Below are 15,172 nucleotides of genomic sequence, written 5' to 3' on the forward strand. Positions count from 1 at the left end.
TCAAAATAAGTCAGTGAATAAAAATTGATTATGGCTTATATATATATATACACATACACGCACTGTGTATCTATACACAAGCAATGCCTACACACACACACACACACACACACACACACATATCTCTTCTCATATATGGTACATATGTACACTGATGTACATATATGCAATGTATATGTACATTGATGTGAAAGCATATGGCTCTGTGGTTAGAGCATCAGGATCACAATCATGAGGTAGTGTTCGATTCCTGGACCAGGCTGTGTTGTGTTCTTGAACAAGACACTTTATTTCACATTGCTCCAGTTCACTCAGCTGTAGAAATGAGTTGCAACGTTACTGGTGCCAAGCTGTATCGGCCTTTGCCTTTTCCTTGGATAACAATGGTGGCATGGGGAGGGGAGGCAGGTATGCATGGGCGATTGCTGGTCTTCCATAAACAACCTTTCCCAGATTTGTGCCTCGGAGAATAACTTTCTAGGTGCAATCCCATGCACTTCGATTGAAGGGGGTCTTTGTACATTGATATAGTGTGTATAGCTACTTACATACACAGCACGTATATGAAAATATATATACATATTGTATATCTATTTGCATATACATACTGTATTGACATAGGTTAGATCTAACATAGGTTAGATCTATAAACTTTCATTTTATGAAATGTGTATTAGAAATATTCTTGCTATACCAGTATATGACTGTTTTTCTGACAACAAAATATTTTAGTAGGACATATTAAAGGTTTGGACTTTATAATGTATGTGAGAATTTTCACTGTGAAAAAAGAAAAGTCGCACCCAAGTTGATTTTTTTTTTAGGCTGTGATATATCTTTTCTGTATTGGAAATGGCGCTATTGTTTCAAAAAGAACAAGTTATTATGACAATCTAAGTTTGTAAGAGTCTATTAATTTTCAAGGTGAAAGGTGAATTGTTGAAGAAATGGGAAAAAGCAAGATAAATTAATGCCTGTAAATTACGGCTTCTCATTATAATTCTATACAGATAGTAGATAGACTGTGGGCCTGTAATGAAAACAAGAAAGATGTTTTGTTAATAACTCTTAGAACGACAAAGGACTTTTTATTATTCAGGACCCCTTAGATGAGCAAGAAGATTGGAGAAGTTCTCCATTGACTGGAGGTGCTGGCTGAAAACTTGCAACAGAGTGGACTCTGCCAAAGTCACCCAAGGACCAGCTAATGGTCTTATACTAGGAGACTGCTTTAATCAATTACTGTGATTAGGAGTTAAACTCTGAAGACTTAAACAATATTCTATAATGTATTTAGATAAATGCCATAGTTAGGTCTAGACCCTATGCTCATGGCTTTTGGAGGTCCTCTGAAGCCAGTAACATGGAGACCATTTGCAGGCTTGTTGAATAGTCACAAGTTGATATCTGTAGGAACGGAATTCCAGAGAACCAACATTTTGAGGAGGCAAGACTTGGCATAGTGGTTAGTGTAAGGCCTGAAGGTGGAGGTAGATTTACTGTAGATGATGATAGGGGGATGAATAAGTGAGTGAGGAATACCTGAGAAGAAATGGTAGGAGTTCAACTAACTCAGAGAAGCAGAGCCTTCTGTAATAAACATGACAGGGAGGTGTCAGTATGTCTGTGGGTCAGAATTTGGTACCATATTTTCCTGTTGGAGTCACCATTTTTCTTTTTTTATAAATGACAACTACTGTTTGTGGAAACCCTTCTTGCAGTTAGTTGTAGGCCTGTCATGAGCCAAAAAACTCATAAGGCTTGGAGCTTAACATGTTTCCCATGGCATACAACACTAGCACCTCTACCTACACACACACCTGAACTTGATGCCAGTCTGTTGCACTTGTAGTTAGTAAACTGATCCTTTTACTCTCCATTTCCTACTGGCTGAGTCTTTTGATATTTACCAAAGATTGCTTCTTTCTCTGTTGATTTCTTGCATCAATAATATTTTTGTGTCCTGTCAGACACCTCTCCTGTCTGTGTAATCAGTTTGTGATTAAAAACAAGACACAATGGAATGGTTTAATTACTCTGAGGCCCACAAGAGAAATTTATAATCATCATTCATCTTATACCTATAAATTGATTACTGTATACAGCTCTTTACTTAAAATAATTTCTTTCCATCTTTTATTTAGCTCTATATATACTAGATTTTTATTTATACTAATTTATATAACCTGTATAATTTGTTTAATCTGTATACTAATTTTGAATTTCTGAAGCATGTAGGTATTTCCTCTAAGTTTGTACAAATATAAGCAATGTGACTACTGACTTTCTTTCATTAAACGTTTTGTAATGAATTTGGCAATTAATCTGCTAACAATCAAATTTCTTTAGTGTGCCAATTACTACTGGCCTTTCACTGTGCTGTGTCCTCTTTTTGCCTCTTCTTTTACTCTGAACTTGCTTCTTCTCTCAAGCTCTACCAAAACTTATCCAAAGCACCAACCTTTCCCACCATGTCTTGTACCAAAACTTTATTTATTTATTTTTTGAGAACTCTATTCCTTTATGGAAGGTTACACTGAATACCACCACCATCTCCTTTCACATCCTGATTAAGAGGTGCATCAATGCCACCTATATGGTCACTGTACTGACAAACATGTAAAAGAAAGTTTAATAAAATTGTTACAGTTTAATTCTTACTAGTTTCTAATCATTATTCAATATTGGCCTCATAATTTCTTCAAAGTGTCTTATTATAAGCCAAGTCTTGTCATTGTTCTTGATCATTCAAGAATGTATTTGGTGATAGCTTGGTTCAGTCTAACCATAACCATTGCATCTTTAACATATTTCTTGCAACAATCATCATATATTTGATACTTCATTAGCCTATTAGGGTGTGATTTAAGGTTGTTTTGGCTGTTATTTCTAGCAGGTCTAGTGACTACACTGAGTCTCCTGTTTGGCTTATGTAACTGTGTTTTAATTTCAAATGGTTGAGGTTTGTAACTTCTCTATTCTTCTATCATTCTTGATATCTTCAACTATAAATACAGTTCTATGACTAACTGCTGCTGTTGTTGCTGTTGTTTAATCAACAAATGGAGAATTTTTAGTTGTTATTTGTAAAGTATATTTTCCATTAAACTAATTTCTTTCAGCATCGGTTATATTAATTTTCTTTTCTCCAATACCAAAAATAATTGTTTTCTGTCTGTTAGCATCTACTTTTGATAAACATCAGAAATTATAATCAATATCATTGTTGTCTCCCTGTCAGAAAAAATTATTACAAAAATAAAATGAACAACCACTGTGTAACCTTTTATAATAGTAGAAATACTTCCTGTTCATCAATATATTTGCATAAGTTATTTTCAGAATCTTTGCAATTTATCAATAAGGCATCTTCATTTAACAACTTTGTCCATTTTATAAGCTATTTTCATAGACCTTATCTCCAGTTTTTCTTTTATAAGTCATCAAAAAAGCTCTTTGATTGTATCTGACTTTTATTATAAGTTTTCCTTGGCCTAATTCTATCTATCATACTCATTATTGCAATGGAGCTGATCACTTTCTTCCTCTCTACTACTTCCTTCCAGACTTTATATGCCAATCAATTTTTTTCAAATATCAGAGGTTTTGGTGTAGTTTCTCTGCTTTTCTATAATTAATCTAAGACTTTCTTTATCTTCAGTAACCCACTATATGTTTCCTCTAATAATATTTACATTTATCTGATGCCCTTGCTAAGTAGTCTATCTTCCATTTTTACTCACTGTCATTTGATATATGGTACCACACTTTTACAGATTTGGTTTGCACTGATTTTAGTATTGTTGAAAGTCCTCTATAATTGGTAAATAGAGAAATAACAAGTCAAATGTTTTATTATAATGCTTTTGCTGGTTCCTCATCTATCATTTAGTGGATTATTGTTTCTTAACAAGTCTTGTCTGCCTCTTAACCAACCTGTAATGAGTTCGAAGGCAATTAAATTTTATCAAATTATTAATGTTTATATTATACCCTACTTTTTAAATAAGCTGTTTCGTAACCAAAATATCCATATTTACACCTGGTTGTGCCAGGTTTAAAAGATGAACAATTAATTGATATTTTAAACAAATATCACAGTGATTGCCAAAAATTTGGGCAGATTGATGTTTGTCAGGGGTTCTCAAACTGAGTACCCTTATTTTAAAGGTACCCAACATGAGAAAATGCTGGGGTGTGTGGGATTTGTGAAAAAACCCTGGAATTTTAAAGTAATCACACCAAGGTCTTTTGCTGTTCTCAGTCACTTACTGCTATGCACAAAGGTTTTCATCAAAACAAATTTCACACATGATTGGCCATTGAAAAGGATTTGTGGATGTGTCTCTCTGAAACTGTCTGGAATTTAGATAAATGTTAAAAAGAGTCAAGTTTAATCAATCTCAGTAGAAATGTAATGTTAAATAAAAATTAATTTCTTACATAGCTGCAAGGTGAGAAATTTTTGTGGGAAGGAACATTTGGTTATATTCATGCCAATACTTGATTAGTACTTTAGTTTATTTATTCCACAAAGGGGAAAGACAAATTGACCCTGACAGAATTTGAACTATTTAAATTGAATTAATAACGAATGATAAATACATCTCCTGTCTGTTCTTTGGTATCCAACTATTTTACACTCTATTCTTCACACAGGGTACACTAGTACTGCTGGAAATATGATGAGATACACCAACACAGACATGACATGGTAAAGGGGCATGTTAGAAGTTTTAGAATTCCTGTACATTCTGTCGCCTCTCAAATACTATTGTAGTCTATATGATAACTTTACTTGTACACTCAATGTAGCTTATTCAGTATTGAATATATAAACCTTTTACTGTTCTTGTTTTATCCATTAAGCCACAGATTCAGAGCATGTTTCAGAGGTATTTAAATCAATCACACCAGCTTTCGTGTGTACAAGTGTTCACCAGGTTATTGCCAAACTAATGTTTAAAACACACACACACTCTCTCTCTCTCTCTCTCACCAGTCACTTAGCAGAATTATATGGGGGGGGGATTACACTTTTTAAGTCACATTCACAGCAATGGAATTGCAGGTTTCAAGCTGGCTTGATATGTTCAGATTTTCTCCAGTCAGTCATGTTTTGTACCAGAGATATCTGGTATTGGTAATGACCTAACTAAAGCACTGCAACAATTAGGTAATTAAGTGTACAGTTTGGTAATTAATTTGTTCCAAATTTAGAAGTAATGCTTTGTTTTATGGTGACAAAAATGTTAGATTGTTTTAAAATTCACTTGTGTGTGTGTCCATGTTCTGAGTTCAAATTACACCTTTCAGCATTCCAAAATTGGTAACATAATGATTAAGGAACTAGTAGTTTAAATAAATTCTAATTAACTACTCTTCAACTTAGTTAATGTATACACCAGTTGTTTTGTGCCAGATTGCCTTTCCATCACTATATTTCTGGTTTCTCTAACGTCATCCCTTGGCCCACTTTATTTACATCCCATTAGTTCATATTTGTAATTATTCACATTGTTTCTGGCTAAAACCTTTTGGAACTGCCCTCCCAATAAATATCTTTGTTAATTGATCAAGTAGGTATGTGTAGACATTTACATTATCAAAAAACTAGGGCATAATTTGGTTACTGTTTCTTGCTGGTTGTATGACCACATAGAGGCTTTCACATTAACTCTTTGTGCTCATTGTTATTGTTCCTTTTCTACAGCTAGTTTAGTATAATATATTTGAAAAGTTAAATTTTTGCTCATTTTTCATAATTTGTTTTTCATGTATTCTTTTTAAGACTTTATATCTTGGAGTGTTTTTTTTTTTAAATATTGGTGTTCATAACATTTATAATGTAAAAATAAATGTAGAAAATTAGTCGTCGTAATATTTTATCTGCAAAGAACTTCTCAATGAGACATGTATTAAGAATACAGTGTGTTGGCAGATGCAGTGTTTTTATCTGATTTGGTCTCTTCAGTGACAAATACTGCAGACATTCTGAGCTAAACTAAGAGATACTTGTTTGCATATAGACATCAATAAATAAAACATTGACTGATTTATGTGAAAGCTAACCAAGGTTGAATTAAATTAATCTATGCACTTGAATTAAAATACTGGTGTGTATAATATTTATGTGTATACGAATGTTGAACAGAACTGTCTGTGATATTTTGTCTTGATGAAAGTTCTCGAAGAGACTTAAGTGTTAAAAACACAGCTTCACTCATAATTCCAGTGGATTGCTAGATATGGTATTTTAACCTGAGTTAGTCTCTTTAGTGATGAATTTCTTGCATTCTCTGAACTAAGCTGGAAAAAGTATTTTGAATTTTGGTTATCTTTCAGCCAGAACCTTAACAACTTTCCTGTCTTTACTCTGTTGTTATTTTGTATTTCTCACTACTGTTTGTCATATCAGGTTTTGTTACTAAAAGTGCTTGAGCATCCAGCTAGATTTTTTACAGCATTTAGTTTTGTTTTTTCTGAATATCTTGACAGGCATGAATTTTGATCAGAACACATTTGATAACATAATTACCAGTAATATACTAAGGAATTTTCACTTCATTATTCCTTTCTCCTTCACAAAAATGATTTTAAAGAAAAAGTACCTGGTCTAATATTAACCTTTTAACTATAAATCTGCCAGACATTCTCTCTAGTTCTTTGATACAAAATCTGCTACAGAGCTTAAACTGTTCTTATTTATTTCAAATTTTCTATAAGAATCTTTTGTTGTGTCCCAAACACTAGCTTCATGTATTAAGAAACTATTATTTTACTAAATCTCACTAATTTCTTGATTATTGAAAATATTGATTGAAACCCAGGCAATATGACCCTGAAATAGTTAAGAGAGAAATTCTTGTTTATTTTTGTCAATAAAAAAACATACAAACTTTTGTTAATCCAATAACCACTGACAAATCTCATTCTGTTTTGCTTTTCAGCTGATGAATATTCAATCATTTCAAGCCCGTCCAGTTCCATATCTGTGATTTCATTCAAGAGCTTGACTCTAAGAAGAGTGCGTCGGAGCATCAGTGATACGGATACCGATACCACACCATCTTCAAGCACCGTTCAGTCGTTATTTAGTAATACCTCATCATCACAAACGACCAAATCTATAAGCAGTTCACAACCACTTCTTACAATAAAGGACACAACAGTTAAATTGGCTCCAACAACAGCAACAATATCTACTGCTAAATCTGTTCCTATTTCTACAGCAACCTCAAGTTTATCTCCATCAACCGCAACAACTTTGCCTTCAACAGCTGTAACAAATGATAAAGTCACTGATACTTCTACAAAACAGTCGACTCATTCTGTTACGGCCAAGTCCACCTCCGCCCCCCCTACTCCAACTACTACTAATACACCAACTACAACCACTCCAGGATTAACTACACCTTTGATGAAAGTTGTTGAGGTAAGGACTTATTATTATTATTATTATTATTATTATTATTAAGGTGGAGAGCTGGCAGAATTGTTGGAATGCCGGGCAAAATGCTTAGCGGTATTTCACCCGACTGTACATTCTGAATTCAAATTCCGCTGTGGCTGACTTTGCCTTCCATCCTTTCAGGGTGGATAAAATAAGTACCAGTTGAAAACTGAGGTTGATGCAAAATTGCTACTCTTGTGGTAAAATTTGAAATCATTAGTGTTATTAATATTATTATTATTATTATTAAGGTGGTGAGCTGACAGAACTGTAAGCATGTCAGACAAAATGCTTGGTGGCATTTCTTCCAACTTGGAGTCGTTAAATTAGCTACCAGTCAAGTCGATGTAATTAATTATCCCCCGCTCCACAAATTCCAGGCCTTGTGCCTATAGCAGAAAGGATGATTATTATTATCAATATTATCAAGAATATTAATACGCCAACTTGTTTTTTTATGTTTGTCCCTGTGGCGTGTGTCACACTTCAAAGGAAGAAGTGAGTGGCAAAATGGGAGGACAGAGAGGAAGTGAGATAGAGAGAGGGAGAGAGAGAGAGAGTGAGTAAGTGAGAGAGGCAGTGAGTGGTGATGGCGTTTGTTTTGTTTTTAAATTTTTATCATGTTGCAACAAAAGTAGATACATAGATAAAAAGAAAAGTTGATAGATAGATACATACACACATTGTTAAATTGAAAGTGGGAGAGAGGAGGGAAGCAGAAGTGAAAGAGATGGTAGATACATAGATCAAAAGAAAAGTTGATATATAGATACATAGACATATTGTTAATAACTACAGCAAATATTGGATGTCACTTTCACTTTTCATTACCACACAAGGATAAAATTTACTCACAAGTGGCTGAGTACTCTGCAGACGTGCATACCATAAACATAGTTCTCAGGGAGATTCAGCTTCACACAGAATATGACAAAGCTGGCCCTTTCAGTTGCAGCTAGAACTCATTTTGGCCAGCTGAGTGGACTAGAGCAAGATAAACCTTCAAGTGGCTAGAAGAAAATGAAAAAAGATCCTTTATAGGAGCAGGAAAATCTTTTTAGTCATTGGTTCTCACAATAGGTGTTAATCCAGTTCTAACAGCGGCATTTGTAGGTCTCACAGACCTGAACGCCAAGCCCTCAGATTAACACTGATGTGCAGGCTGTTGTTATGAAACTAAGCGTCAGTTGAGGGCAAAGTCACCACACAACGGAATGGCAATAATTTTGTTTTAGCTTTCACTACTTATACTAAACACATGATATTTGTGCCTAGTTCATTTCTTACACTCTTTTTTGAAAATGGCACTCCATCAGTTATGACGACGAGGTTCCTGTTTATCTGATCAATAGAACAGTCTGCTCATAAAATTAACATGCAAGTGGCTGAGTACTCCACAGACATGCATACCATAAGGTTGTTCTCAGGGAGAGTCAGCCTCACACAGAATGTGACAAGGCTGGCCTCTTTGAGTTTCAGCTACAACTCATTTTTGCCAATGGTATGGACTGCAGCAAAGTGAAGTAGTGTACTTTGCTCAAGAACAATGTGTGCTGCAGGGAAGCATACGCATGACTTTATGATCGTGGGCCGAATACTCCTAGCCACTGAGCCATGCACCCACACTCTCTTCACTGTAGAGAAAAGGAGTGAAGTGATAGATACATTTACAGTGACAATTAGACTGAAATACAATCGATCTTTTCCAGCTTCTTTACTTTTAACAATGGAGAAGAGCGAGCGTTTTTCAGGTGTTTACATTTTTATTATGGGAGTTCTAGAACGATCGAGTGTTAGTTATCTCTTGTTTCCCCACCACCTCTGGTACTTATTTGCCTTTTTCATAGTTGTTCATGTCTTTTAGTTGGGTCAGGGGGAAAGACCGTGTTTTTCTTTTTCAGGCTCATTTAACATTTACTCTAGAAACTACAAACAAGCCCCGCTCCCTTCCTCTTTTTTCATACAAAAACTCATGCAAATTTTGAATGGGGTACAGCGGTGAAAGAGCCTAGAAAAATGGGTAATACCCTCTACAAAATGGGTGGGGGAGAAAAGTTTGCCAACAGGTGGCCACACGAAATTCCACTCTATAGTTTAAAGAGTGCTTTCTACTATAGCCTTGGGCCAACCAAAGCCTCATGAGTGAATTTGGTTGACAGAAACTGAAAGAAGTCTGTCATATATATATATATATATATGTGTGTGTGTGTATGTTTGTGTCTGTGTTTGTCCCCCACCACCATTGTTTGACAACTGATGTTGGTGTGTTTGCATCACTGTAACTTAGCTGTTTGGCTGAAGTAACTGATAAAATAAGCACCAAGTGAATAAGTCCAGAGGTCAATTTCTTCAACTAAAGGGTGGTGCTCCAGCATGGCCACCGTCAAATGACTGACAGAAGTAAGAGAGTAAAAGAATACCAGAAGAACATTTCATACCACACAACCAAGAAGGTTCTTTGAATGTGTACAATGTATTTTAAGGGTAAATAGTAGTTCTGTTTATGCTTGTGTAACAGATATTTTGGTTGGATGATATAGTTACCAGTTTTACACTTCTTTCTATATTCTGTAGGTGTCACAATATAGAAACATTTCTCATGGTACGAGCACACAATTTATAGATGCTTACATTATTTATGTTTTCTGTGAATTTTTCACAGATCCAAGTAGTTATTGTTAATACTCTAGTGCATGCTGATTTACTTAGCAGGTATTTTATCTTAAGATTTGGTGACAAGTTGCCTCAAATCTCAAGAATTTTTCTTTGGATTGTTGCAGAATATAGGATACTTTGCTGTAATTTGAAAATACGAGTTTCAGTTCCAATTTCTTTTAGTTTCTTAGATAAAATTTTGGGTGTTGTGTCAAGTGCACCTATTACTACAGGAATAATTGTTGTCTTGATCTTCGATGGCTCTCTAAGGCCTGATATTTCTCAATTTTTTTCAGTTTTTTTTTTTTTGTATTGACCCTGCCAGAACTACAGGAGCTTTAAAGAGAAATACTTCCCAGAGGCAAGGCACGAATCGTCTCCAGAGATGCTCTTCTGATGTTATACAAAAGGCAGCAGCTGAGCAAGAGTCTTTTTTGTGCATGGTGCAAAAGATTGTGCAGCAGCTGACCTGGCTGCATCAAATGCAAACATGGAACCTTGCCCACCACTGTGCAAGACCACCACAATCAACAGACATGAGATGGCCTCCCCTAATGCCAGCACAGCCGTCACACCAATATCTTTACTAAACATTGGAGGTCTGTTGCATCACAACAACAAAAGCAAAATCTTTTTCCTGAGAGACCTTGCTGTATGCAATTAAGCCCTATGTATAGCACTCGGGAAAACTCATATTAGGCCTGATATAGAGGATGCAGAAGTACACGTACCAAAATATACCATACTGCAAACAGACAGAAGGGAAAGGACCCATGGTGGAGTTGCTGTATACATCTTGAGGACCTCATGACCCAGGTCCTACTGTCATGCTCAAATTCAGTATGTGACACTCTTACTGTATACATGGGACAATACAATATAGTTATATACAATACATATCATCCACCGGATGTTCCAAACTACTAAGGCAAGTTTGAAGATTGCCTCACAAGAATTAAAGAAACCCTCATGAAACTGGAACATCACGTGAGTGTGTTTCTTATGGGTGATTTCGACCTCCCCAGTGTCAAATGACCCAAGGGCCTCATGCTCTCAGGAATGACTCATTGCAAGCAACCACAGGTGGATTCCTGCTCAACCTCACTAATGCCCTATTCATGGAGCAACTTGTGCTCTGACGAACCAGGGCGAATAACAAATTGAATCTCTGCTTCACAAACAATATGGACATTGTTCATAGTGTGAAAGTGATGTCCACAATGCTTTTGGATCACAACATAATAGAGCTGTCTATATATGAACCAAAAGTAGCCAGAGACATACAGCCTAAAGGAAGCACCCAAAATCTTTCCAATATGAACTTCCACAAATCGATCCAAAAAGAGATCCTCACACAGGACTGGCTGAAATGTCTCTCCACACTAGACATGGGAAACCATATGCCAGCAATATGTCCCAGAGCACAAGGCCAGCAAAAAAAAGGAGCAAGAATCCAAGGGATAGGAAGATCCTCATGAGATGATAGCTGAAGGTTGCAAATCGCTCCAGCCAATATCCTAAGAATAGTGAAAGGTCCTGCCTAAAAGCAACTCTTATAGAGATTGAAAAAGCCTGAAACAATCCTATGTGAAGGAGAGAGCAGACAAAAGAGCCTGGGTTATGAAAAACATCAAGTCAAACCCAAAGGCCTTCTTTCATTATACGAAAAAAATAGCCTCAGTTTGCTGCAAAATATGACCCCACTTCCAGAAGGATGACTTCCTCACAGATAATCTAACCAGGACCAGTGAGTCACTGAATGACCAGTTCAAAGTGTCTTTACCACCCCACTGGAACACAGACAAATGAAAGAACCAGTGGGTTTCTTTCTCTCTCACACGTACACATGTCCATTTCATATACACATTCATACATCTTTCATTTTAAAACAAAACTAAATAAATATTAAAATTTTTACAGAAATTAATCAACAAAACTAGCTGATCTGGATGACAATTCTGAGAGTCAAAGCAAAAGGTTGCCCCAAAGGAATACCATTATAAAAAATTTTTCGAGTGCATTCAACGTATCTCAGCTCCAAAGATTTGGCTGCTATTTCTAGCACACCCAGCTACCACGTAACAGCTATTTGCGATAAAGGACCCAAAATACATGTTACGTTGTAGCAGGACATGCAAGAAATAGCAACCAAATCTTTCCTCTTCTAGGGTAAGGAACTGTTTATGCATGATTTTGATGTCACATTCGATGAAAGTGTGCAAAATAACCTGGAAGAGAAAAAAAAACTCACAAAACAAAACTCTGTTGCTGGGAAACTCTGACTTTCCAGGTGACCCAGTGGGTTATGGGTAGTCTAGTATATATATATATATTCTCTTTTCTCTTTTACTTGTTTCAGTCATTTGACTGCGGCCATGCTGGAGCACCGCCTTTAATCGAGCAACTCGACCCCGGGACTTATTCTTTGTAAGCCCAGTACTTATTCTATCGGTCTCTTTTTTGCCGAACCGCTAAGTGACAGGGACGTAAACACACCAGCATCGGTTGTCAAGCGATGCTAGGGGGACAAACACAGACACACAAACACACACATATATATATATATACATATATACGACAGGCTTCTTTCAGTTTCCGTCTACTAAATCCACTCACAAGGCATTGGTCGGCCCGGGGCTATAGCAGAAGACTTGCCCAAGATGCCACACAGTGGGACTGAACCCGGAACCATGTGGTTGGTTAGCAAGCTACTTACCACACAGCCACTCCTGCGCCTATATATATATATAAAAATAAGCAACAGTTGTCATGCAGAACAACCATTTCAAGCTATCTTCAGCTGCACAAATAAATAAATAGAATTTTAACAAGTTGGACACATTAATATAGTTTTTCTCAGATATTTTAACAGAGCAAGAAGATGGTAGAAAGTACTGTTTTTGCTGTTGTAGCTAAGAAGAAACTACACTTTCAGGAATTGCATTAAAGCCTAGTGGGATCATAGTGTTGTAAGGGATTGTAATTCATTTCTAATTCATTTATCTCTTTATCAGCTACTAAATTTAAGACTAGAAAACTGTGTCTATTTTGAATAAAGGACAAGAATGAGTTGATAGCTTATGACTAGGGATGGTCATAAATATTATCATATGTATCTCTTTTCCTCAGGGAAGAAATAAGATATTTGGAGTAGTTAGTTGGATATAAATAACTGTCTATAAAAAGAGGCAGAATAAAGGTAGACTTGAAATCATGATGTTAATTACCAGTTAAAGGAGCAAGATGCTAAGAAACCTAAGACATTAATAGAGAGGAAATTTTATTTTGGAACACTATGGGTGATTGTTTATAAACAATATTGTTATCTTGTATAAAAATAAAATTTAAGAATTTCAGAAATGATATCATAACCAAAATAGGTAAAAGGTGTGTATATATCAATCACAAACATTAATAAGGAATGATTACATAGAACCAGTTTAATATTCATTCATGTACTTAATTAATTACTTATTAGATAGTTTCTATAAAAACTGCTCAGGGCATTTACTTATGGAATAACTGGAAAGATATACATGCTATCTATTAATTTTAAGCCAGAAATCTGAAAAAAGTAAAGATGCATACAAATACACACACATATATATGCATATATACACATACACAAAGATTTATATGTATATATGGATATAGTATAATCATCTTGCATAGACTTAAGTAACTGAAAAATATCTATTTCAGAACAAGGAAAATAACAATTTATAAGGGATAAGAGATTAATAAGTAAGGATATCAAAATAAGAAAACAAAATAGTAACAATTCATAGAAAATAATAAGAAATACATATAACCTACATATAAAGAAACAGGGGATTAAAATTAGAGGTAAAGAAGAGATAAAGGTAACACAAAAGGAGTAGGTATTAAGTATGGAAGTAGTGAGGGCAGTTAAAGGTATTCAGACTGAAGAGATTTTATAAGTTGTACTTTTACAGGTGCTATTGTATGTATATAATTTTATAGTTTCTAGGGGGTATATAATTTAGTCGAAAGGAGACTTGATTAAACTACAAATATACATAATATGATCAGTAGGGTAGAACATCATAGAAAGGAAAATAGTGTAATAACCAAAATAGGATGAAGTCAGACTAACTAGGGAGGGGTTATCACCGGATAGTATTATATATAGCACACCACATATTTATATATATATTTATCATCATCATCATCATCGTTTAATGTCCTTTTGCCATGCTAGCATGGGTTGGATGATTTGACTGAGAACTGGCGAACCATATGGCTGCACCAGGCTCCAATCTTGATCTGGCAGAGTTTCTACAGCTGGATGCCCTTCCTAACACCAACCACTCCAAGAGTGTAGTGGGTGCTTTTATGTGCCACTAGCACGAGGGCCAGTCAGGCGGTACTGGCAATGGCCATGCCCAAATGGTGTTTTTTACATGTCATCTGCACAGAAGCCAGCACTGTCAACGACCTCACTTGAATGTTTTTTCATGTGCCACCAGCACAAGTGCCAGTAAGGTGACGCTGGTAACGATCACGTTCGGATGGTGCTTTTAGCGCTCCACTAGCATGGATGCCAGTCATGAAATTTGATTTCAATTTCACTTGCCTCAATAGGACTTTGCAAGCAGAGTTTAATGTTCAATGAATGAAAGGTACGCATGAAGTGGGTTGGCTACACCCCTGGCATAGGCCATGGGGTTATGGTCTCATTTGGCTTGTCAGGTCTTCTCAAGCACAGCTTATTTCCAAAAGTCTCGGTCACTAGTCATTGCCTCGGTGAGGCCTAATGTTCAAAGGTCATGCTTCACCACCTGATCCCAGGTCTACCTGGGTCTAACTCTTCCACAGGTTCTCTCAACCGCTAGGGTGTAGCACTTTTTCACACAGCTATCCACATCCATTCTCGCCACATGACCATACCAGTGCAGTCGTGTCCCTTGCACACCACATCTGATGCCTCTTAGGTCCAACTTTTCTCTAAAGGTACTAACACTCTTTCGAGCATTCACACTGACATTACACATCCATCGGAGCATCTGGCTTCATTCCTTCATTCCTCAGCAGTCACAGCCC

General features: G+C 36.1%; 1 protein-coding gene across 1 annotated transcript in view; it reads left to right on the forward strand.

The window, feature by feature from the left end:
- Positions 1-6,942: 6,942 nt before the first annotated feature.
- LOC115214780 (plexin domain-containing protein 1-like) overlaps positions 6,943-15,172 on the forward strand; it is a 98,818-nt gene continuing 90,588 nt past the window's right edge. The window contains exon 1 of the mRNA XM_029783811.2: positions 6,943-7,435. Coding sequence (XP_029639671.2) covers positions 7,421-7,435 — 15 coding nt within the window. The 5' untranslated portion in view covers positions 6,943-7,420. The remainder of the gene's footprint in view (positions 7,436-15,172) is intronic.

The sequence above is a fragment of the Octopus sinensis genome, linkage group LG8, assembly GCF_006345805.1.
Source record: "Octopus sinensis linkage group LG8, ASM634580v1, whole genome shotgun sequence".
Classification (NCBI taxonomy): domain Eukaryota; kingdom Metazoa; phylum Mollusca; class Cephalopoda; order Octopoda; family Octopodidae; genus Octopus; species Octopus sinensis.